This window comes from Guyanagaster necrorhizus (genome assembly GCF_019112545.1).
Source record: "Guyanagaster necrorhizus MCA 3950 unplaced genomic scaffold BT62scaffold_8, whole genome shotgun sequence".
NCBI lineage: Eukaryota > Fungi > Basidiomycota > Agaricomycetes > Agaricales > Physalacriaceae > Guyanagaster > Guyanagaster necrorhizus.
Window position 1 is genome coordinate 1119399 of NW_025064887.1, and position 23706 is coordinate 1143104.

A 23706-nucleotide genomic window follows, 5' to 3' on the forward strand; every position below is an offset into this window, starting at 1 on the left:
CTTGGAGGAAAAAAAAAGGCTAACTTGGATCAAATAAAATAAATATTGAGATCCGTAGATCTACCACTCCGGGAAAGCGTGTCATCCTTGTGCAGGGGCCATGCTAATCTTCTCTGTATCGTTCCAATTTTTTCGTATGTCACCCCGAAGGGGACAATATAAATGTAGAGTTCAGGGTGGCAACGTTAACGGTTTTGTATTTTTGTTGACTGACTGGGGCACAGCCACTTGCCTTTTCCAGGTAAAGGAGGGAAAGGGTAACCTTTTAACGATGGATTTCCAAGTAATAAACGGACAGAAGAATATAGCGCATCCAAATACAGTGTTGACAACTCTTTCTCAGATCTGGCTGCTGTGATGGTACACATAAAGCGGCCGCGCGTGGACGAACTATCTCGAAAAAAAAATGATTCAATTTCTCATTCCGACCTCGTTATACCAGGATCCCCTATTGCCGGTACGGCTGGGTGGGTAGCTACGTATCTTTCCTTGAGTTCTTGGATATGACTGTATCCAGTATCGTGCATAAAACGACGAGATCGGTTTGACATCGTCTGTTTACTTGGTGACCATTCAGATGTATCTGTAGCTTCACAGTCTGACACTCTCCTCTTCTTTGCAGGAATCTCGCACGATGATAATGATTGCACAATCTGTATCATCGCCCAAGCAAATGAATACGACTGGGTAGTTTAGCAGTGCGTATGTGATCCAATTTCGCGTAAGAAGGGTACGGACCGAGTGGTATATGCTTATCCCCTTAACGTGGTCAGTGCGTGATTCGAATTGATTCGAATGGGGGGGTGGGGGGGCGGTCGAGGATTGTGAATAGAAGACCCCCATTTGATTGCCGGAAATTTGCAAATCTCTCTTTGTCTCTCACGCTGATTATCATGGCTGTTTCCATATCCAGCGTTACCGCCACGCTTCCATCGCACTGGAAATACGTCTCCGAAGGCGGCGCCACCATTGTCTTTTCCTACGTCGGTCCCCCGAATTCTGACTTTGATGGCATGGTATTGCGTTTGCGTAAGTCTGGGGTGCAGACACCTGTACTCGAGAGACAGGATTTTGGTACGGTAGCGGAGGAGCCAGATGATGCTTCCATTCTGTTCCAAGAGACGTGTATGAAGCGACTGATACCCTCGGTTCACCTTCCACAATTGCAGTCAGTCCAGGTGGACAAAATGTGGCTGGAGGTGCTTTCTTTAGTACACGAAAAAGACCGCCCGTTGAAGAGGACCGTGAGCGGAGGCATCGACACGACGAAGTGCAAGGCTGTATTGGCCACTGACCTCGTGGGTGGCTCAGGACTGACTGTGGAAATCAAGGTATGTAGCGCCTTAACATTGCTTTGTTCGTTACTAAATCTTTCTGATAGCCCAAATGGTCTTTTCTTCCCAACAAAAGGTACCTTTCGGCGACGAACTGTTCAATCAAGGCGAATACTTGCCGATTTTGCATGCACTCACACATGAAGTCCGGGGAAGGAGAGACCGTTTCCCTCGGATACTGTCCGTTGGATTTATTCTCCAATAATCGGGGCCGCATGAAACAGGCGGTCTATTCTCTCTACGACAATTGGCTCGCGAGCGATGGAAATGTTAACAACGTGAAGATATTCGTCAAGGGTACGAAAATTGGTGTAGGCCAGGCATGTATTTCTCATTATGTCTGTGACAGACATCTCAAGAACCCTGCAGAGGTTCTTCATGTTCTCTCCCGAAGCATACCAAGAATCCGACGAGAATGTCCGAGAAACATTCTCAGAGGCAGTCCTTACGTTTCTTATGGGCACGCCAGTCCTTCGGGTCCTTAACAAGGCCCAAAGGACCCTGGATTCACTTGACATTGAGGGACTATCATTATTATGGAGAGAATCCCAGAGCCTAGTGAATACACCGCAGTCTACAAATGGGTATACACCTCCAGGGCGCGCTATTGGCATCGGCGAACCTAATCCCTCTCTATCCGACTGGTCCGCTTTTATCGACGAATACCTAACTCGGCCTCCCAACTTGGAGGACTTACGATACCACCTTCTCGCGTATCTCCTTTCCGCGACGTTCAAGGATTGTTCCATTATGATTAGGATGGATTTGTTGGACCCGAGGCGTCCGCAGGAGGAGGTGGACCCGTCTCAGGTCATTGTTATTGATCTGGATCCCAAGAATATCGCCCGACTGAAGAACTGGGAGGAGCTGGATGAGATTATTATCAGGAGGTATTCGGTCGTTCCTCTCGCGGATAGGAAGACGTGTTTGGATGACTGGGTTGATGAGGCTTGATTATGCGTTTTTGTCGGTATGTTTATGATTGTTTAAGAGCGTATTTATTGTTATGTTGCGTTTCACTTTTTGCATGCGGATAGGCAAACTGCACAAGCCGTACGCAGTGATAACTTGCTAAGTCTCGTAGACTCGGACTGTCTGTTTGCTAGGTACGTAAGGACATTCGCTTTGACGCCGTGGATGTGAAGCTCGTGTTCTCGATCTATCTACTAGTTCTATCATGCTATTTGTTCGAGTCATTTCTCCAAGCAAATTAGAACAGCTGAGTGTGCAGTTATATTGACATCTTTTCGTTTTTCGGGGGGTACATCATGTATACTTTGTATACTTTAGATGACCGAGCACGTATACTTGTACAGACCATACATAGGTTCAGTGGAATTATTTGGGGAACCTTTCTTCTGGATTTGAAGTCTTGTATAAGGTTTTATCTGTGCTTGCACAATAGTAACTGGCCATTGGAACGGTATGTGAGTGCCGTGCCGGAACTCGGCAATCACTGGTTCCGATCAAATGCTGGATCAGTCCGAGGCAGTTTCCTTTGTTCCTCCCAAAATGTGATCGCAAATACCCGCAGAACTTTGTCTATCTTCTACGAGAAAACCTCTCATAAATGGACCTTTCCACCTAATAATTAAGATCTCCAGGGGGATGTCGCTACGTGCGCCATTTTCATTGTTCGCAATGGCCTTCGGGGCTGTTCTCTTAGCGCACAAAGGACAATACAGGATTTGACCAGCGTTACAGTGGCACTTCTCCATTCGCAAAAACATCGAACAATAGCTCCACGGTTGGCCATTGTCGTTGACAACGTAGTGCCACTTCTTTCACTTAAATTGCGTTGAACTTGTCTTCACTTCAAACAATCTCTTCCATCCTCAACTACCATGGCACCTGCCCGCGCTACGAAACGGAACGCTTCCCCTACTCCACCATATCCAGAGCGCTCTGCCAAGCGGAGACGTACTGACCGCAGAGCAGTAAAACTCGTGGAGGTCAGCGGCTCCATGGATCAGTTCGGGCATTTTTACACTGAAAAGCCTGAGGTGCGCGAGTTTTCTACCTTGCTTGGAATCCTGTCTAATCTGTTCTACCACAGTACAAAAACGAACCGCCCCCGACGCTCAAGCAACCAAAGACCCGTAGACCGGCCGCGCTTTTTGTGGGCGACATGAAGTATATCAAAACCATTGGTGAGGATACCTTTCTGGCGCTCTCCCGTCACTTATTTGTATCTTCTAGGTCATGGAAGTACGTGCATTGTGGGTGTAGTCGAGTCAAACCGTCGCGAATACCCCCTGGACAAGCGGGGCGCTCTATTTGCTGTCAAAATTGTCAGAAAGTGTGTGTTCCGGACATATGAAGGCGGCGTAAGTTTGTTCTATGACGACTGAATGCGGACATTATTAACCCAAACTTAGCCACCCGTGCCAGGGAATCATGAGAATTTCAAGAACGTTGAACGCCTTTCTCTGGGCTGCCTCCCTTGGAATCCCTTTATCGCAGGTTTGATCACTACTGACACCGACGACTTCAATTTCTACACTTTCCTGGAGTATTTCGCCGGGGGGTCGCTTGAAGATGTCCTGGACAGTGGTACTCTATTACCCCAGCCGGCGAGATTCTACTTTGCTGGTATAGCCCTTGGTGTCGATTTCCTACATCGTCAGGGATTGCTCCACTGCGATCTCAAGCCCGACAATATCCTCCTCTGTCCTTCTGGATACCCGGTTCTGACAGATTTCGGCATTGTGCGCAAGATTGAGACGCTGGAGGAGGATCCGCTAGAGTGGTATGTGTTGGGCACGTCGCCGTACATGTGTCCCGAGATGCATGAAGAGTGCAAAGCAGACCCGCCTAGATGCTCGCCTACCATCATCGATTGGTGGGCTATAGGTTGTACTCTGTTCCAGACGATTGTGGGTCATTCTGTACGTCTTATCGGTATTCTCATGCGGGTAGTGTCTGATACGAGAACTGTAGCCTTTCGACCCGAAACACGACGACAGTGACAGTATAGTACGAAGAATCGTAAACCGGCAGTTTGTACGATCTATCTCCTCCCTGCCTTTGGGACCCAACGGCAAGGACTTGCTATACAGACTCTTGCACGAAGACCCATTCAAGCGTATTGGCGCAAATGGCAATGGCATCGAGGAGATACAGGAACATCCCTGGATGGAAAACATTGAGTGGGACAGACTTTCTCGGAGGGAGTATATAGTAAGTTCTTAGTTCATCTCAAGCAGCCGCGTTGCTGAGGCAAATATTCAGGCACCGTTGATGAAGACGGGCGTCCCGGTCCAGAAGCAGCGACATAGGGATCCGCTTCCGAGGCAGCTTAGGGTGCCAGAGCTACGGATACGGAAACCGCCAGTTCATTTGGCGCATGACGAACGTCTTCATCCGCCGGTAGAGTTATATGATTGAGGGACCCTGCCGATCCGCGCGCATGTCTCTCATCTCTGTATCTTTGCATTGCGAAGTGATCGCCACGACGACGATTCTCCTGTCGGATATGTCCTTCCTTCTGTGGAGTAACTTATTGTTCTACGACTCCAAGGGTGTTTTATTTCTTTTTGTATTTCTGAAAACCCTTTTTCTATTTTTTATGTCATGTGGATGCCGCTCATTGTACGGATGCTGCGTTTCCAAATAATAGCCTGTGCACATGTTGCCATGTTTACTCCGCGCCGCCATAAGCGAGAGCGGATTCCACGTCAGCAAGCGCAAAGCGAGGCGGTGAAGACAATAAAAGATATCACATGTGACGTTATACCATTGTTGTATGGGTCCAGAGGGGTCCGGCTCCTGTTCTTTATTATACTTTTGTTCTTTATTGTTATGTGAGTATACCCCAACTAATAGGACATGTATTATTACAAGTAGTTCTCCTGAGATGCTGGGCGACGCTGAAGGAATGTGTTAATAGAGAAATCGAAGAACAATCGGTCGAAAGCAAGACTAGTAAGAGCAACTAATAATGATAAGTGCGAATGAAAAAAAAGCATCCACGAGTGAAATCGAAAAAAATGCGTAAGGGTAGGAGGAAGGGTCATCAAACAGACTCGTACGACACCGCTGATGTCGATGCCGTGGACGCCCATGACAAGCACCTCGTAGCCCGGGTTCTCCCACGACAGGGTTCCTCGTCGTCATCTCTGCCATCTTTCCAGCACATTCCATTCAAATCCGTATCCAAGTCGTCGTCGTCGTCATCATCATCATAATCATCATCACTGTAGGCCGTGTCCGATTCGCCCTCCTCGTCAGAGGCATAAACGTCTTCTCTTCCGTGCCGATCAGGGTTCAGCCATCGCTCGAACCATCGTCCCAAGAATACTTTGATGTCCGTCGACAAACCTAGATATTCGACATTACGTGCGATGCCCTCCCATTGTATGACTCCATGAACGAGGGCGTCTTCAATAATGTCGGTGGTGCCAAAGTACATCCAATGTACAACATAGTGCAAAGACGCCGGGTCTGGTATGGGGAGGTAGAGGACAGGATGAGACGAGGTGGATGAGGGCATTAGTCGGGGCAAGCGGTTCGGTGGTATTGTGAACTTTCCGGACTCGGTTCGGAGGTCTGGTGGATGTAGGGAAGTCGTTGGGTTTATTAGGTCCATGGGAGACGCTCCACTGAAGAGTGAGCGTAGGAAACTGGAGTGAGCAGAGAGGTAGTCGGTATGCAACTGTTATTCGACATCTAGGTCAGTGCCACGACAAGGGAAAAGGAAAATTTGGACGGACCTGCATCCGTATTAGCGGAACAGCGGCCAGTGTAGGCTCAGTTGCACGTCGACCGAGACCGGAGGGATCGTAGGAAGGTAAAGGGGATGCAAGTGGTTCTGAGACGTGCTTGCCTTGGGGATACGGTACTGGAACAACTAGAAAGGACATTAGTTCATGATGGCAAATCAATACCAGTGACAGACAATGCACCTAGTGTACAATCTGCAGTCTCGAGTTTCCCCCAATAATGCGGAGCCAAATTATGAAGCTGGTCGAGGATGTACTCGATGGGTACGTCAAGCAATGAAGGAGGAGGGAAGGGACGAGGCTCAAAGGAATCCAAGGATTCCATGAGCGACGGGGGGGTGTCGCAGTCTGTTGTTGGGGACCAAGTAGAATCGGTGCAGGGGGTCATAGATTCGCCTGACCCGCGGCAACAGTTTTCGAAGGGAGATGCTACCTCGAGCATTTTAATATCCGGCCAGAAACCGTGACTATTGTCATCGGACATTGTTGAACAGAAGAGGATGCGAAACGAACGTCAGGCCTAGAAAGGAGAAGGAGACCCAGGGAAGAGGCGAAATAGGACGAAAATAGGCAAGAAAGGACGAAGAACGGAGGCTGTGGTAGGCTTTTGTTGAACGAATACCACAAGAGGTGGGTGCAGAGTTCGGTGATGGGAAAGGGACCTCAGTTGCCTGGACAGACGAGGATATATACGGACAGCTAGGTAAGCATGCGAAAGGGTAAAATGGGTAATTCATGCTTGGCTCCGTGGCAAGGGGGCCTGACTACGATCCGCTACAGCTGGTTGAGATCGGGGCCAATTGTTCGGCGGTTACCAAATTTGATCAACTCGCGAGTCTTATTGTCTTGACGGCCTCGCGGTTCCCTGCTGTCAAGGCGGCTGTGTGATGTCCGACCGACTGAGCCGCAGGGACATCGTGGTTCGTTGTCAAAGCACAAGAGAGAACCCATCTCAGATTTATCACCGCAAACTTTCCGCAACATCAAACTCACACAGGGAAGAATTTCTCTAAATTCGATCACGATCATATACATAGATCCCCCCTCTCGGAGGGGGGACCTCCAGCTGGCGGATCAGAGGTCGTTGCTTTAGGTAAATACATACGCGCTGCTGTCCTTCTGAGGTGTCGTTAACAAACCAGCCCTACTGCTGTTCTACATTTCGAGGGAACAATAACAGACATGAGGTTGGCGCTTTAGGAGTGCCCTTTTTCGGAAAATATCCATTCTAAGGTTCAGAATGAAATAACAACAGTTACGGCTCCGGAAAATAGGCGCTAGATCTAGCACCTCCTTGCCATTTTGCGACTAGTTCACTCTGTATATTCGAAAAATTATCCCGCTGATATACATACAAGATCGGTATAAGACTTGAACGAAACAAATTGTGAGCTTGAATATAACAGAATATAATTGCCCAAATGAGCACATAAACGGGCAAGACCGCATACATTCTATGTGAAACCGGTCAGACTAAATGGAGTGTAAAACACGGACCCTCGGCATCGTGAGATCAGTACGAGATCTTGAAATCTTACCAGCCTAAGCAAATTTGAGACCCTAATACCGCAGTTCTGCCCTAATTCGACATACCGACGTTCGAGACTATACTTTACACGGAAAATCCTAAACTGAACTTGACTGCAAAACGAAAAAGAAACGAGGGTGAGCTCGGAAATGGAGGGCACTTGGAAAGCAGAAAGTGTGTTATGGAAGAGCCCCCTTGCTGCGTTACTGAGTAATGCAGATGAAGCGCAGTAATCCAAGGTCAGCATACTAACTTTTTTTCCCTGAGAGAGTTGGTCAGCTGCAACAATATGGAACCTGTCAGAATGAGTCCAGCCCAGAGAAAAAGCGGCCATGCTCAGCATCTGGTAGTCGCCTATATAATAAATCAAGTCGAGTTCGAGTGAAGTTCGAGTCGAGGCTAGTTCGCGTTAGTATAAGGCATACGATTGAGGTGACACTGGCTCAGAAGTGACAGTCACGTTAATCGGCAGTAGCCGGTCGTCGGTATCCATCCTTTGTCCTATACCACCACCATCCTCAGTAGTAGACTGCTGGTCCTACTGTCAAATAAATACTCATCTTACCAACTTTCATGGCGCCGGAATTATTTTCTCTTGGACAGACGGCCATTTCAGCCCATGCATTCAATGCAAACCGGACCCGTACGTCCCAGTACCGTAAACTGTCTTCCATTTTGCTGATTATCACAGAGGTCGCGGTGAGCCTCAACTCTAATGAGGCCCAGATTTTCTCTCGTAGAGGATATGAATGGATTCCAACGGAAACCCTCTCCGAGGTGACCATTACAGCAATTTTGCGGGTCCTGATTACTGACTCGGAAATCAGCATGATAAAGTGATCACTTCCATCGATTGGGCACCGTCGTCGAACCGTATTGTTACCGCTTCTCAGGATCGCAATGCCTATGTATGGCAGCCTAGCCCCGATGGCAGCTGGAAGCCTACCTTGGTCCTTCTGCGCATCAACCGCGCCGCGACGCACGTCCGCTGGAGTCCCAACGAGGACAAATTTGCTGTTGCTAGTGGCGCTCGGTGTGTTACAACCGCACTATATGCTGAATAACTTCTAACGATATTCAGCGCGATTGCAGTTTGTCACTTTGACCCCGAGAACAACTGGTGGGTTAGCAAGCTCCTGAAGAAGCCCATCCGGTCGACGGTTCTCTCCGTGGATTGGCATCCTAACAATGTTCTTCTTGCTGCGGGAAGTGCGGATTCGAAGGCCAGGGTATTCTCGGCCTATATCAAGGAAGTGGATGCCAGGTAGGTGCCTCTTTTGGGTCCCCCAAACACCAAAATTTACTCATGCCTCAATGGTAGACCTCCTCCAACCATCTGGGGCTCCAAACTTCCTTTCAACACTACTTGCGGAGAATACCCGAGTCCTGCCGGCGGATGGGTTCATTCCGTTGCATTTTCTCCATCAGGTGATGTGCTCGCTTTTGCAAGTGGGTTGTCTTCTACTTCTCTTTTTTGTCGCCTATTTGACATTCACAATAGGTCACGATAGTTCTATCACTGTCGTTTACCCTGCCGGCGCAATTCATAACGTCAAGATGACGTCTCTCCCTGTCGTTACCCTTACCTGGACTGCAGAGGACTGCATCGTTGCCGCCGGGCACGACTGCCAACCATTTGTGTTCAGCGGATCAGCTGAGACTGGATGGCAAGGTGTCGGTACTCTTGACGATACATCTGCAGTACACAGATCTGCTACCCGGCCCGGCGTTGGACCCGGGAGATTAAAGTCCGGCGCCTTTGCAACTTTCCAAGCCGCAGATAGCCGGGGTCAGTCGAGCACCGCTGACGCCAGTGATACGAAGCTCCTGACGATGCATCAAAATACCATCACGAGCGTTAGGCCGTATGAATCTGCTGGTGGATTCGTTACGCGGGTCAGCACCTCTGGCGCCGATGGAAACTTGGTTATTTGGGACGTCAACGAAGTTAGTGCCTTGACTGGGAAGATAGGCGGCTTGAGTATGCGATAGATTACAAATACGAGTGTGTAAGTTTATTGGTTCTGGAAGTTGGTGAAATTGAATTGTTCTGACAGATGATTTATCATTTGCTGTAGTTGTTGAGAGAATCGACGTCCCTGAATTCGAAGGGCGATGGCTAGTGGCGTGTAATCTGAGGCCTGATGTTCTTCATAACGACGAGACAACAAACTCTTTTGTCTTCCTGGACCGCAACCAAATAGAAGGTACCACCACTCTCATATATGCTCTTCCAGATTCGATCAAACTAGTTCCAGCAATGCAAATGTGATTTCATAACACCTCTTAGGTGTTGCGAGTAACTGAGTCCACGGCGCTTAGTGAGAACCGTTTTGAAGAATCCTGGTGTCTCCAAAGTAGCGACGGCGTTTCTGCAAGTATATTGGAATAATATGACGGGTTTCTCTGTCCTTTTCCCTATCAAGACGCACGGGGATGGAAGTAACCACACTCTCTCGAACTTGCGATCGGGGGTTATTAGGACGCTTCGATGCAACAAATAATCCCTATAGACTTCCGGCTCAGGCATATGCATATAACGTAGGCTGTTTGACTTTATACCACCTACGACTCATTCCCCGTGCTGTCTGAAATGGCTGTTCTTAACACGTCGAGGTTAATGGGACAGTGGATGTACCACAATGCATCTCGCTGTTCAGTATATCATATTTCAGGCATATTTCAGCTACAGCTCGTCGCTAGGCAGTGGCTCACCTCAGGCTTCTGGAAACTCTCCCCCTATTTCTCAATTGGTCAGAACGAAGAGTATCGCTAGCAAAGTTGATGGCTTTGAGGAAATCAGGTTTGCAATGTTTGGTGCGAGCCCGTGATGTCGTGATGAGTACATAGTCTCTCCTGGACAGAGTGCATGCTCGCTTCTGACTATCCATCGTCTGGCCAGGGGGTTTTATCAAAGCAGAATGTGGGTGCCATGTATCCTTCGCGGTCGAGTGGGGGACGTTCGAGCTTCTGCTTCGACGAATTATTGCGTGTCATTTGCGGTTCAATTCTCGTCGGCTACGCTTTCCAAGTTGTCGTACAACTTGGTGCAATACCCCGACACGGTGAATTGACTGGCCGTTAGGATCGCATTTAAGATGTCCGAAACACTTACCCTACTTGTCAGCACAATAGAAAACTGCCGTGACTTTTGAAGACTTATCAGTCAAATTTCCGACGGCAGCTTTGAAAGATGTATTCGAAGCTATGACGCTACGAGAGCTCTGAGGCCTCCTCGACGCTATTCAGGGACTTCGGGTATCGTCGGGATGGTCCTAGTAGCTGCAGAAACGTCCAAAGCCATTCAAAGTGGCAAACAGCCAATGTAAGTGTACCATTCATTTTCTCCAAGATATAATTCGCAATTGACTTTTCCTCTAGGTTAAATATGGTATATATGATCGAATTTTGGATTTAAAGAACAAAAACATTATACTACGGAGCTCCTGCTCTTGCTCCGGACATTGTGGCGCAAGCGATATTTTAACGTGGCTACAGCTTTGTCCTAAGCGGATCCGCCTTGCTCCCATGTCCAAGCTGTCGATCGCAGCAGAGTCAATGGACTTGTGATATCATATAAAAGGGGTGACATGTCTATAAACAATTTTCGACAATTTTCAGCACAGTCAATGGACGTCACTATTCCAGGACAATCCCAGCCGCCGCCATGTTACCCACCTACAACCATTGGCGACGGTTCCGCTACTTTCCCTCATGCTTATCCACATCATGTTCCGCCCGTCTCGTCGAACGAGGTTTACCAACAAGTTCAATCTTCCAGTGTCTCGTTCTCATATCATCTTCACCCTACATCGGGGGCTTTTACTGTCAACCCGCCGCCGATACCGACGCCGGCCTGGCCACTACCATCTGGTTCATCTCACATGGCCACTTTTAGTTCCTATCCTTTTGTCAACGAATTTGCCGCCCAACCTTCGGCAAATCTTCGCGACGCTGTATGGCCCAGGCGCGGCTCAGAAAACTCGGCAACCACTTTCCAGTCCAGTAGTAGTTCGGGAAAGCGCCTGAGACTCGGACAAGAGGAGGAGTCGGGGTCGTGGACAGGCCCCATGAAAAAGAAGCCAAGGATTAATCCATCAACGGATAATCCATCTGCCGTACAGGGACCGTAAGCGGTTTTATGTTCTCATCTCGAGTTGATAGGTTCTGAAAGTACACACTCAGGAGTATTGGAATGCAGTCTGGAAGCACTGCCAGACCGGCTTGTTTTGGCTACAGAACTGGCGTGCTCTGTAACGATGAGCTCCGAGAGAAGCTGAAGTCGTCACCAGGGCGCATACCCAACTCCCGACTATTCTTTCTCGGGGGCTTTCCCCTTGTCGCTCACATTAATCAACCGCTTCCTTCCGCAGAAGAGAAGGCTAAGCAAAAGGAAGAAGCCCGTCGGAGGGGTAGATCTACTGGCGTGCCGCTGAATCCCGAAGAGATTCAGTGGTTGATAAAAGCCTACTCCTGCCAGAGTCATACGGGTACAACTCCTCATAAGCATGGTCAGGTCCATCATCAACAGTCCGGTCATCGAAACCAGGATCACATCGGTGCTCTTGGGCAGGATGCTTTGCCGAATGACGCGCAGTCATCAATGCCGATTTCCCTTCAATATGGATATGGCAGTGTAATGATGCACAGAGCGGATGGGTCGTCCCAATCTCCGCCTGCATCAGAATTTTCAGATCCTGGCTTGTTGGCGACATACGATGAGCCGGTGGAACCCACGTCGGATCGCATTCCTCAGGCTATTGAAGACCCTGCTTCTTATCCTCCCCCTCTTGCGCATCAGGGAAGCAACATTGTCGCTAGGGCTAAAGAAGGTACCCCAACATTAATCACGTCGCCAAGTCGCGAAAGCGTTGATGACACGATGGACCTAATGGACTACGGCCATATGGGGCGGGTCCATCTGTCGTTTCAAGCTTTTCAAGGATCAGATATCTTTGAGACTTGTAGCAAAAAGACGAATGACGCCGACGACGATGACGATGAATCTCTCTTCGGGGTGCTCTTTGAATGATCCGAAGGTGATGCTCACGAGAGGAGTGTCAGGTTATCGTGGGTGTGGGTTTTTCTGTTGGAGGGGGCCTGTGCTCTGATGAATGAATGATCCGGAGTGCTTAGCTAGGCATCATGACGCCGGATATATATGCCATTGTTCTGCGTGTCCGACGTGGTTTGGCGATATGTAGATAGTTTGCTCAGCTCTCTTTGCTGCCATATTCAATTTGGTAACCAATCATATCGTAGCATTGTGCTTGAGATTCGGCTCGGTTGACGCCAACTTCCACTCACTGCCTTCTAACGCCACACATGACAACAGGAACGCTAAATTACGGGATCAATCCTCGAGTATGAGCTTTCTCCAATATGGACTCGCTATTTCAAGCGACCGGATGTTGCGACGCTGCGCTTTTGGTTCGACCGTCAAGCAAGTACAGCTACTACTCGTAATAAAATACCTGCCCTCCGGTCTGGGAGCTTTCAGCCAACGTTAGATTTAATGTTTCGCATTCGAAAAGAAGTGATGAACAAGTCATGTTACCGTTATCAGATGCATAGCTATGGGGAGCCGCATCATGCAAACTGCAGGTTGTACCTGGAAACCTAGGCCCTCCAATATTACAGAACAAATTATATTATTGTGACCCTCCACCTGCTAGGCTTGTGTTAGGCCAAAGATTTTGAGAAAGACTACAAACCAATTCTAATTAAATAGTAATTCAGTTTGAACCGAGATCATCCTGCCACCGCAAGCAAGCGCCTAAAGTTTTGGTGGGAAAATTGCCATCAAACACCCTGCCGAATTCGGCAACAACCACTAGGCCTGATTTGTCAGTTTCGACCTGAACGTTGTGAGCAACCGCAACGATGGCCCCCCAGTCGTCGTCGTCAGCGACGACCTCGGTCCAAGTTGGTACGTAATCACTGCAATACCTCATGGTGGTGGACTCCACTGCTTATTCTGTTCCCAGCCCTTCGTATAAGGCCGACGACAGCTCAAGATAGTACTAATATTCCCGCTCGTTTCCAACGCTCGGTCCTTCATGCGACCTCCGTCAACTCTGTCTCTGTAGAAGGCACGTCGAGCGCGCCGCCTAATGCGGGTACATCACCTGTTGCCTCTGTGGCTTCGTCTAGCGCGGCGTCGAAGAAGCAGGTTTTCTCCTTTGATCAGGTTCACGGTCCTTCCACAACGCAGCACGCCATGTTCACCTCCACCGCGCATCCTCTAATCACTCGTTTCATCGAAGGCTTCAATTGCACTATTCTCGCATACGGACAGACAAGCAGCGGGAAAACGTTTACCATGACTGGCATGGATCTGGATGCCGACCCCTCTGATCCTGGCAACGGCATGGGTATCATCCCGAGGGCTGTTTCAACGATTTTTTCGCGTGCAAGACAACTCAAAGATGAGCGTGGTACTGCTTGGAATTACAGCATCAAGGGATCCTTCATAGAAATCTACAACGAAGATCTCATTGATTTGCTCAGTATGGATGATACGGCTGGTGGTAGGCGAGAGGTGCAGATTCGCGAAGACAAAGATGGTCACATTATTTGGGGCGGGCTTCGTGAGGTGAACGTGAAAAACTCGGGCGAGGTCATGAAGTAAGTCGCCGCGATAATTAAAAGCTTAAACGCCTAATTGAACCATTCTTTTTCCAGTCTTATTCGGAAAGGGACGTCAATTAGACGGACCAATGAAACCGAAATGAATGCCCAGTCGTCCCGTTCTCATGCCATCTTCTCCCTTACTCTCACTCAGAAAAAGTATACCGGCTCTGGAGCCCCACCACGTTCTCCCTCTCCTTTACCCCCGGGCGGCCGTTCACCTTCACGCCTAGTTCGTCCGGGGTCTGTATATTCATCAAACCCCAGCAGTTCAAGGGTCGCTTCTCCAACTTTTGGTCGCCCATCAACTCCAAGCTTCGCAGCTGCAATGGGACGGGGTGGTGGCCTCCGACCTGCCAGCGCTCTTGGACATGCGGCAGACCGAGCAATGATTCCCCATGATGACGAAGCTGGAGAATGGGTTACTATCGTGTCCAAATTCCATTTCGTCGATTTAGCGGGTTCTGAACGAGTGAGTTACGCCACATCCGTCTCTTCTTCTAGCACTAACGCCTATTATTCTATAGCTTAAGAGGACAGCTGCCGCGGGCGAGCGCATTAAAGAGGGCATTTCTATTAACAGTGGTCTTCTGGCGCTCGGAAATGTCATCTCGGCGCTTGGCGACCCTTCTCGTGTCAAATCGCATACGGCATCTCACGTTCCTTATCGTGACTCCAAACTTACTCGACTTCTACAAGACTCGCTCGGTGGTAATGCTCATACGCTGATGATTGCATGTGTCAGCGCAGCCGAGTATAACGTCGGCGAGACTATCAATACCCTCAAGTACGCCAATCGCGCTCGCAATATTAAGAATAGAGCGGTAGTCAATGAGAAGGAGGATGGATGGGATGACATTGAATGGCTTCAGGGTACGGTCACTCGCCTACGGAGAGAGCTGAAAGCTATCAAGGAAGGTGGCAGCAATGGCAGCGTCGAAATTGGTGGTCCTGAGGCGCTGGAAGGTGCTGGCAGGAAGGTCCTCGCTCAGATGACAGAGCTCCAGAACAACTACGAAGATCTCAGGGGAAAGTTTGTTGAGCGTACCGAGGAGCTGACGAGACTGAGGCGGGAACTTGGGGAGAAACACCGGGGTAGCAGTGCAGGCGCGATTGGGGGCACCGCTAAATATGAGGAGATAGTGGGCCCCGTCATCGAGGAGTACGAGAAGACTATTGCGGCTATGGAAGCAGAGCTAAATCTCAATCGAGCTGCGTTGAGACATACCAATGAAATGGTCGAGGAGAAGGAGGTGGAGTTGTCGGCTGTGACGGAGAGGCATGCTGCTACCGAGTTGTATGTGGAGGAGCTTAGGGCTCGTGTTGCAAAGCTGACAGAAAGAGAAGCTTCTACGGAGGTGCGTTTTTTATTATTTTACTTTGACTGCGGAATGTGCTTAGTGGCGTTTAGGCGTATGTTCGCGACCTGGAGGAGAAAATGAAGGCTTATGATGAAACATCCATCACTTCGAGCGAGTCAATGACAGACTTGAAGCGCGAAGTTGCTCGGTTCAAGGACTCCGAATCCTACTCAACCAAATACATTGCTGATCTGGAAGCACGTTTCGCGCGCTCAGATGAGTCGATTCTAGCCCTTCAGCAAACGGTCGAAAATTTAGAGCGAGAAGTCGAACGGCGCAGAGACGAAGTTGAGTCGTTGCAATCTCGGCTGCAGGTCATACGTCAAGACGGAGAGGCCTGGCGCAATGACTTGGAGGACAGAGAGCGAAAGGTACGAGAGCTGGAGATGAAGATGCAAGAATGGGAAAGGAAAAAGAAGGATGCTGGAGATACCAGAGTGAGACTGGGAAGTGTAGTTGACGAAGTTGCACTCGCCCGACGTAGTCTTGACATCGACCTCAAGAATGCTGCGCCGTCTCTTCAAGTTAATGGTGAATTTGAAGAGATTCCGGACCATGTGAGCGGCACATCTCTGGCAGCGCTTGAGGCATCCCCTTCCTCTTCGGCCCCTGTAACGCCCGCAGAAACCGATCAATCCCTTCATCATCAGTTCATCGCACTGCAGCAGACTCACACGGCGACTCTCGCCGACCTTTCATCAGTGACCGCCAAGTACCGAGATGCTTTGCGTGAGATTTCGGACCTCGCCGCGCAAATCCAGGAAGCAAAACTCAGCAACTCCGTGTCAAGTGAATCGTTCGGTGATTCTCCCACCACAACCGATAAATCCATGGAACTGTCCCCTATGAGGAGGCGTATTGGCAGTCGAACAAGAGAGGCAAACGAGCCTCAGTACAATGCTGCCGGCAGACGGCTTTTTTTCAGGCAGGCGGCCTCGGCAGAATCGCTCCACTCGAGGTATTTCTCTACAAGTTTCTTCTGTTGCTGACCTGGTGGCTGATGTACTGAACAAGGTCGCTTTCGCAATCGCAATCGCTTTCACAGGAGCTCTCCTCGGTTCACTCGCGCAAAACCTCTTTTTCAAGTCTTAGCTCGCATTCACATTCTCGATCCAATTCAAATTCGACTTCCACCTTGAATTCTTTGCTGCAGAGTTCTAGACCGAATCTCTCTATATCTGTGCCCGCCGGTGTCCCAAATCATGCGGAACGGTCTGTGTCGAGTCTTGAAATGGAAATCATGCGCTTGCAGGACGTTTTGAAGGAGCGGGAGGCTGAAATTTCGGCGCTTGAGAATTCTCTGAAGCAGAGTCGGGATGATCAAAGCGCAGCATCGTCCCCGGCCCTAGCTACACCTGCGGATGATGTTCCTGAGACCTTACCGACGAAGGTCAACGGTACCACTTCTCCCGTCCATCTCTCGCCAAAAACGATGGGTCATTTTGACCACATACGCAGGAGCATGGAGAACGCGAGCGGACACTCTATCGAGGACCTTCAAGACTCAGAGTCTGAGAAGAATGGCTCGTCCGTTATCTCGGAGGCCGACGAATCGTTGGAACGCCTGAATGAGTTGATGTTGTAAATCTTTTCCGTCTTTTCCCCGCTGTGAAGCATGCTGACAGCATACGCAGGTCTATGGCGCAAAAGGAATCCCATCATCGAGAGGTGGTCGACACCTTGAATGAACAGCTGGCTCAGTTGAGGCGGCAGCACGATGAACTTACAACGTTGTCAAGGGACCAGGTACGAGTACTGAGCCCTGAAAATCTATCTCGCTAACGCCTAAGCAAAAGGCCTTGAACATGTCTTCTGAGATTGAAAACCTCCGATCGCAATATGACCAGGATCTTCGAATGCTTGACGAGGTGCAGAGACGCGAAGCGGAACTCTCAGCAACTCTGGGGCAAACCATCGCTGATCACGCTACCGCTATAGAGGAGATACGAGTTCAACATGCTGAGGCTTTGAAGGCTAAGCAAGCTGAAGTTGATGATCTGCTTTCTCGTTTCAACTCCGAGAACCAAACACCCTCCTCATCTTTCCGCAATGAACTTGCCGCGGCTTCTGCTACGCTTGAACAGGTACATCGGGATCACGAGGCTGCCTTCGGCAAACTCAAGGAGGAGTACGACCAAGAGCTTCGGTCTTGCCTACAGGGAGCCAACACTATTCTATCGCAGACCAAGGACGAGCATGAGGTTGCAATTCGTAAGATTGTAGCTGAACACGAAGAAATGCTCAAGCGAAACGAGGCCGAGTCGTCTTCTGTTCTTCATAAAACTGAGGAGGACTATTATAATGTCCTAACAAAGCTGCGCGGAGATCATGCAGCAGCTATGGAGAAGCAATCTGTGGATGCGGCAGCTACTCTGGAGCGTTTGAAGGAGGCGCATGTGGGGCAACTTCGGATGGCTGAAATTGCCCGGCAAGGATCACTTTCCGAATCCCAGTCTTCTCGTGCAACCGCGCTACAGGAACTTCAGGACGAGCATTCTGTAGCCATGGCTAGGAAGCAGTCTTCATTTGCAGAGGAGCTGGAGTTGTTGAAATCAGAACATTCTCGGGTGCTCGTCACGCAGGAAGAAGACTATCAATTGCAGATGGATAAGATTCGCTCTGAACAGGGAGGCGTTATCATGAAATTGAAGGAAGGGTGGCGGGTGGAGAGTGAGCGTCTGAACTCTGCTATCATCGCAATTAAGATGGAAGCCGCATCATCAGCGTCGGTTGCGGCTGCAAAGGCGTCGGCTGAATTGGATGCTGCCGTCACCTTGGTGAAAGAGCAGCAGGCGATGGTGCTGCAGGAATTCGAGCGCGGTCACGAGGCCGAGATCTTACGTCGCAACGAAGCTCATTCCTCAGCGTTCGAAGGTCTCGAGGCACAGGCTGCTGATAAGCACGCTGTTGTTGTCCAATCCCACATGGAAGAGATCCTCAAGCTCAAGTCCGATCATCAACAATCTGTTGCCGAACTCAACGCGAGCATTGTTGCCCTTGAGGAGTATCATAAGGCTGCTCTCGAAGACGCCAGAGTCCGTAGCGAGCAAGAACTGGCGGAGGAGAGGGAGCTATTAGCTGCAACTCTCGACGACCTCAAGGTGCAACACGACGCAGAACGAGATATTTTACGCAAAGATCATGACTTGCTTGTGGAGGAGCTTGAGGCACACAAAGTCGCTGCGGATGAGTTCTCACTACTCCGTGAAGAATCTAGAGAGATCCACGAGCACGCCATGCAGGAGAAGGCGGCGGTTATCCACGAGATGCAACACCAGATGTCGATCTATCAGGATGAGCGCGACGAGCTTGCTGGGGCTGTCGCCAAGCTTCGGGCCGAACTTGACAAAACAAAAAGCGAACAGTCGAAGCTTATTCAAGAGGCCTCAAAACGCGAATCACTTGTGGGTGAACTGGAGCGACATCGTTCCGTACTTGCTGAGATGCAAGAGAACTTACAGAAGGTCAAGGATGAAAAGGACACACTCCAAGTCGAGAAAAACCGTTCCGAAACTCTTCTACGCGAACTGCAAGCTCAGCTGGCTCGAAGCGGATCACCTCCTAATGCCCGACCTACCACGGACCGCAGTGTATCGTACAACAGGGCTAATGGCCTTCCTCCTATGAAGCTACCTCCTCCTACGCCTCCGCCATCAGTCCCTCCCCCTCCTGCTCCTCGTTCACACGATGTTGTCGGTAGCGTTTCTTCACAAGCATCTTCCGCCATTACTTCATCATCATCATCATCCCGAGAGTCGCAGCTAGATTCCCCGTCAACTTCCATCGGTCAAGGTTCTGTCAATAATATTGGGCCGACGAACGCGAAATTGGAGCAACAAGCCAAGCTGATCGATGAGCAGGAGGCGATGATCAAGACGTTGAATAAGCAGCTCACACACTGTGAAAGCGACTTGCAGACGCACATGGATCTAGTCAGCACGCTGGAAACTTCTCTCGGCGATTCAGAGAAAAACCGTAAGCACTTTGACTGTCGACGGGTATATGGTGTTTACCGATGCTGTGTTTTTTTTTTTTTTTTTTCAGTCCGCAAGGCCCGGATGCATGCCACGGAATTAGCCCGAGAACGAGACACGCTTAATACCAAACTAGACGGTCTCCGCAGTGAACTTACGGAGGCCAAGCGAGAGGTTATTAACGTTCGCAGGTCAATAGTGGAAGAGAAACAGTCGTACGAACAGCGATTAGATGAAGAACGAAAAGCGAAGGAACGAGCGCGTCAACAACTAGATTCACGAATGGATGAGCTAACATCGAAACGTAAATCCAAGTTTGCTTGTCTGTGATTGTTCCTTTCTGTTCCTTTCGCCATGCCATCCTTTTTCCTCTGCACGCATTCATTTACGGCTTACTCATGTCCATTGTCCACTCATTCGTAACCTTATTCGTTATCGCTCGCTCTCCTCACTAGGTTACCTGCTTGGGATACCCACAGTTACAGTGTTTTACTTAGCTATTTCCATATGTTTTTCTTATACCTCCTCGTTCCCGTATATGTAGGGTATATATGTTACACGTACGACCTCATTCTATCAATGGAATCTCGGATCATAATTCTTGTCGATATGAAACCATTACTGCACATCATCGTACGGTATCGGGGTCGGTATATCGGATCTTAAAGAGCCTGCGCTGGCAGTGGCGCGCGGAGTGTCATAGGCCCGGGGCCACGTGATCGAGCGGTAATATGGACTACTTACCCCACACTTGTAGCCCGCCGTTATATTGACTCCGCTTCTATTCTTCACCCGTCTTTTTTTTCTCTCCCTTACTACCACCACCACCACCACCTTTTCCTGCAGATTTTTTTACTTCATGGCTGCCCGCCTGCTCGTCAAGGCTCAGCTTACCCTTCGCGTTCTCAAGTCTAGCCCTTCCGCGATACGATGGGCGAGCACCGCGACGAAAAGTCCCAGGACTCTTCCGGCCTTTTCCATGGAGGGAAAAGTGTGTAGCCATTGTCATTTGCACGATGCCGGGAAGGATATTCAATGTTGTTAGGTCTGCATGGTCACTGGTGCAGCTCGCGGGTTGGGCTATGAGTTCTGCCGCGCCTTCGTGCAGTCGTGAGTGAAGTGTCTCACGTTCGGTATGTTTGATGATACAATGATGAATATTTTCTTTTGTAGGGGCTGTACATCCGTCGCGATTGTCGATTTGAAGGCATCCGAGGCTAAGGGTGCTGCCGAAGAGCTTGCTACATATGCTTGTGGTCAGTATTTTTGGTCCGTCGCCGACGACTGGGCGCGTCACTGATGATCAAGTTTAAAGGTTCCGGTGACGTGAAGCCAGAGGACCTCAAGATTATCGGTGTCGAGTGTGATGTCTCATCTGAAATTTCCGTCCAGAAGGCTTTCTCCGAGGTAATGAATACCTTTGGTCGGCTAGATTCCGTAGTCGCCTCGGCAGGTGAACCCTATCACTGTCTCCTTACTTGTTGAGTGCCGATGCTGACATATGGCTTCCAGGAATTGTTGAGAATTACTCTGCTTTCGAGTCAGTGTTTCGTGTGACGGAACAGATTGCAGATATTAATGCCCCACAGTTACCCATTTGATCGTATAAAGCGCTTGTACGATATCAATGTCCACGGAGCTTTCTTTACGGCGCGTGAAGCGGCTCGCAATATGATCCCACAGGGCGGAGGGTCCATCGTTCTCGTGGCCAGTATGAGTGCAAATGTGCGTAATTACGCGATCGAACTTTATCCTTTTTCACAGCCACTGAACGCTTTTTCTAATTTAGATTGTCAACATCCCCCAGGTGAGCATCAAAGCTGCTTCTGCACTCCAACTAGACTATTTACGGGATAAACCCCACAGCCGCAAACGCCGTACAATGCGTCCAAAGCTGGTAAGCAAGATTCATTTGATATATACTATTATTCATCTCAATCGTCGACGGTAGCTGTCAAACATATGACCTCGAGTCTGGCTGTTGAATGGGCTAAGAAGAACGTAAGGGTTAACTGTCTTAGGTGGGTTGCTATGCGACACAGGAGATATGGCTGAGCTTTCGTTCCAATAGTCCCGGATACATGGCCACCAAGCTGACGCGGACCATTCTGGAACATGACCAAGCCTTGAAGGTTGGCTGATTTTATCCTATCCGTATTCCAGGCTAATGGGACGGGATGTCGGGTAGAAAACCTGGGAAAGCTTGACACCAATGGGCCGGGTATGTTCCTTCCGGCATCTTGCTGAATTTCCATTAAATCTTGCATTTTAGATTGGAGACCCCGATGATCTTTCGGTTCGTCGGAAACACGGAATATGATATCTGGAACTAATGGATGTTGTAGGGTGCAATTGTCTATTTGTCTAGCGACGCGTCAAGGTTTATGACCGGCTCCGAAGTCCGCGTAGATGGCGGATACTGCATCATTTAGGGTAATTTTTTTGGATATATACGAATCAGACAAGCATACGGTCATCGAACTTTTTCAACGAACATTAGAGGTATACATACTACTGGGCGTCATTTCCTTATCTTTCTTTATTATTCCGGGTACTGCGTCATTCTTAATCTGTATTTTTGGTTTTCTACTTTTTGTTTTTTTGAGGTATACATGGGGGTTTCCACCGTCTGACGTTGGGTGAAAAGTGAGAACTGCCAGAAATAGGGGTGCCATCACGGCGCTAAATTCTTCTTTGCTTCTTCCTCCTTCTCTTATCGTCCTTATCGTCCGGCCTGCGACGAGTATCAATGTCGACGAAAGAGCCGGTGTCTGCAACAGGGTATGAATTCACGAAAAGAAAACGCTGGGCAGATCTCCTAATAACAGAGCTCGCGGACACGATCATTTTTGTGCTGTCAGATGAAGGCAAGGTGCTGTACGTCGGCACAGCAGTGACCGAACTGCTGGGCTGGCGAGAAGTCGATCTGGTGGACTGCGATTTCGGAGAGATTGTTTCAGGTATTTCTGTCCACTTTTTGATGCAATTTTCTTTTGTAACATAGTAATTTGGTCCTCCTCGTAGTTGGCGACCACGACGCTTTCCGATCGACCTTTTCCGAGAGTGTGCGGACCCACCGGGATCTACACTGCTATGCCCGTTTGAAATGCTCCAATCAGACAAATGACATCCTATTCGAAATCAAATCCCGCTTTGAGGGTGATTGTTGGTATACCATGGCGAGGCCGTATCCAGGGAAGAATACGTCCATGTGTGTCGTTTGCTTTCCCTAGGCACCGTTCTCATCGCTCCCAGGCTAAATACGTTTTTGGATTTGAAGCTGGAGAACCAACGCCTCCAGGCACGCTTGCATGAGCTTACGGGGAGTTCGTCGCTTAGTGCTATGACAAAGGGTCCCTTGCCGCTGTTTACGTCGACTTCGATGGCTGGGGAGACTTCTGATGGCAGCGGTGGTCCGGTCACGGTTGGGAGCGGTCTCTACGCCACAGGTAGCCTTGATGTGCATACCGGTGGTGAGGACGACGATGGAGGGAAGAAGAAAAAGGTTTGTTTATCATGAGCTCCAGGAGAATTTGCCTGTTTTATTGGTTGTACTCCACAGGCTAAGAAAACGCATGGGTCTGAACGGTATGTATGTGTAACTTGCGGGAGGACGGATTCTCCCGAGTGGCGTAAAGGTCCGCTGGGGCCGAAGACGCTTTGCAATGCATGTGGACTGCGTTGGGCAAAGTCGGTAAGGAAAAGCGACGATATCTTGACGACAGATGCAGCTGCCGGTGGAGAAAGTGTTCATCTGACTTGAAGGGTACGATTTTCTGGACATTGACACCGATGTAAAGTTATTGTAGCCCACTCAGTTGTATCATAAACGTGTATGGACGCGGTATTATGGACGCTGCAGAGTATCTCGTAGATGCAGTTGCCATTTGAATGCCGGATAGACCTGGAGAATTAACGGGCATGCAGCCTTTCATTCTGTCCGGCGCTAAAATAACATGGATCATAACATGGATCATGGCTCCGGCATGACTGAAACGCTTGACAGACATGATAGACGGCCGTGATGGAAGTCTCAAGTAACATAAGACATGCACAGTTGAGGACAGCGCCTGTTTTGCTGGGCAATGGTGAAAAAAGTATGAACAGGTTCGGGAAGGATGACAATATCAGAGAGTCCAACTGTTGAAGTATCGGCAG

General features: G+C 49.3%; 8 protein-coding genes across 8 annotated transcripts; 7 read left to right on the top strand and 1 right to left on the bottom strand.

Moving 5' to 3' along the window:
• Positions 1-876: 876 nt before the first annotated feature.
• BT62DRAFT_930322 (uncharacterized protein) lies at positions 877-2678 on the top strand. The gene is made up of 3 exons (XM_043185902.1): positions 877-1331; positions 1382-1654; positions 1704-2678. The coding sequence occupies exons 1-3, from the start codon at positions 894-896 to the stop codon at positions 2286-2288; spliced, it is 1296 nt and encodes a 431-aa protein (XP_043041728.1). The 5' UTR covers positions 877-893; the 3' UTR covers positions 2289-2678.
• A 411-nt stretch (positions 2679-3089) lies between these two features.
• Positions 3090-5035, top strand: BT62DRAFT_760174 (kinase-like protein). The gene is made up of 6 exons (XM_043182176.1): positions 3090-3337; positions 3391-3484; positions 3534-3661; positions 3713-4222; positions 4275-4514; positions 4566-5035. Exons 1-6 carry the CDS (start codon positions 3179-3181, stop codon positions 4719-4721), a joined length of 1287 nt encoding a protein of 428 aa, XP_043041729.1. The 5' UTR covers positions 3090-3178; the 3' UTR covers positions 4722-5035.
• Positions 5036-5349: 314 nt separating this feature from the next.
• BT62DRAFT_890647 (uncharacterized protein) lies at positions 5350-6380 on the bottom strand (the record flags this gene model as incomplete). The annotated part of the gene is made up of 3 exons (XM_043183031.1): positions 5350-5988; positions 6047-6183; positions 6239-6380. 3 exons carry the CDS (start codon positions 6378-6380, stop codon positions 5350-5352), a joined length of 918 nt encoding a protein of 305 aa, XP_043041730.1.
• A 1776-nt stretch (positions 6381-8156) lies between these two features.
• On the top strand, positions 8157-9575 carry BT62DRAFT_890746 (actin-related protein ARPC3; the record flags this gene model as incomplete). Its single annotated transcript, XM_043183035.1, has 6 exons — positions 8157-8226; positions 8275-8360; positions 8411-8616; positions 8665-8847; positions 8905-9032; positions 9085-9575. The coding sequence occupies 6 exons, from the start codon at positions 8157-8159 to the stop codon at positions 9573-9575; spliced, it is 1164 nt and encodes a 387-aa protein (XP_043041731.1).
• Positions 9576-10885: 1310 nt separating this feature from the next.
• On the top strand, positions 10886-12876 carry BT62DRAFT_760182 (uncharacterized protein). The gene is made up of 3 exons (XM_043182177.1): positions 10886-10908; positions 10965-11712; positions 11769-12876. Exons 2-3 carry the CDS (start codon positions 11174-11176, stop codon positions 12613-12615), a joined length of 1386 nt encoding a protein of 461 aa, XP_043041732.1. The 5' UTR covers positions 10886-10908; positions 10965-11173; the 3' UTR covers positions 12616-12876.
• A 557-nt stretch (positions 12877-13433) lies between these two features.
• Positions 13434-20110, top strand: BT62DRAFT_966142 (kinesin-3). The gene is made up of 9 exons (XM_043188803.1): positions 13434-13512; positions 13571-14210; positions 14268-14685; positions 14741-15571; positions 15625-16532; positions 16589-17155; positions 17209-17320; positions 17371-19549; positions 19619-20110. Exons 1-9 carry the CDS (start codon positions 13467-13469, stop codon positions 19876-19878), a joined length of 5961 nt encoding a protein of 1986 aa, XP_043041733.1. The 5' UTR covers positions 13434-13466; the 3' UTR covers positions 19879-20110.
• Positions 20111-20287: 177 nt separating this feature from the next.
• BT62DRAFT_930326 (NAD-P-binding protein) lies at positions 20288-22176 on the top strand. The gene is made up of 13 exons (XM_043185903.1): positions 20288-20539; positions 20594-20658; positions 20722-20804; positions 20864-21001; positions 21061-21088; positions 21138-21273; positions 21338-21355; positions 21415-21445; positions 21500-21569; positions 21620-21680; positions 21737-21769; positions 21821-21844; positions 21894-22176. The coding sequence occupies exons 1-13, from the start codon at positions 20408-20410 to the stop codon at positions 21978-21980; spliced, it is 906 nt and encodes a 301-aa protein (XP_043041734.1). The 5' UTR covers positions 20288-20407; the 3' UTR covers positions 21981-22176.
• Positions 22177-22187: 11 nt separating this feature from the next.
• On the top strand, positions 22188-23482 carry BT62DRAFT_930327 (uncharacterized protein). The gene is made up of 4 exons (XM_043185904.1): positions 22188-22508; positions 22573-22759; positions 22804-23053; positions 23111-23482. Exons 1-4 carry the CDS (start codon positions 22298-22300, stop codon positions 23309-23311), a joined length of 849 nt encoding a protein of 282 aa, XP_043041735.1. The 5' UTR covers positions 22188-22297; the 3' UTR covers positions 23312-23482.
• The last annotated feature ends 224 nt before the right edge of the window (positions 23483-23706 follow it).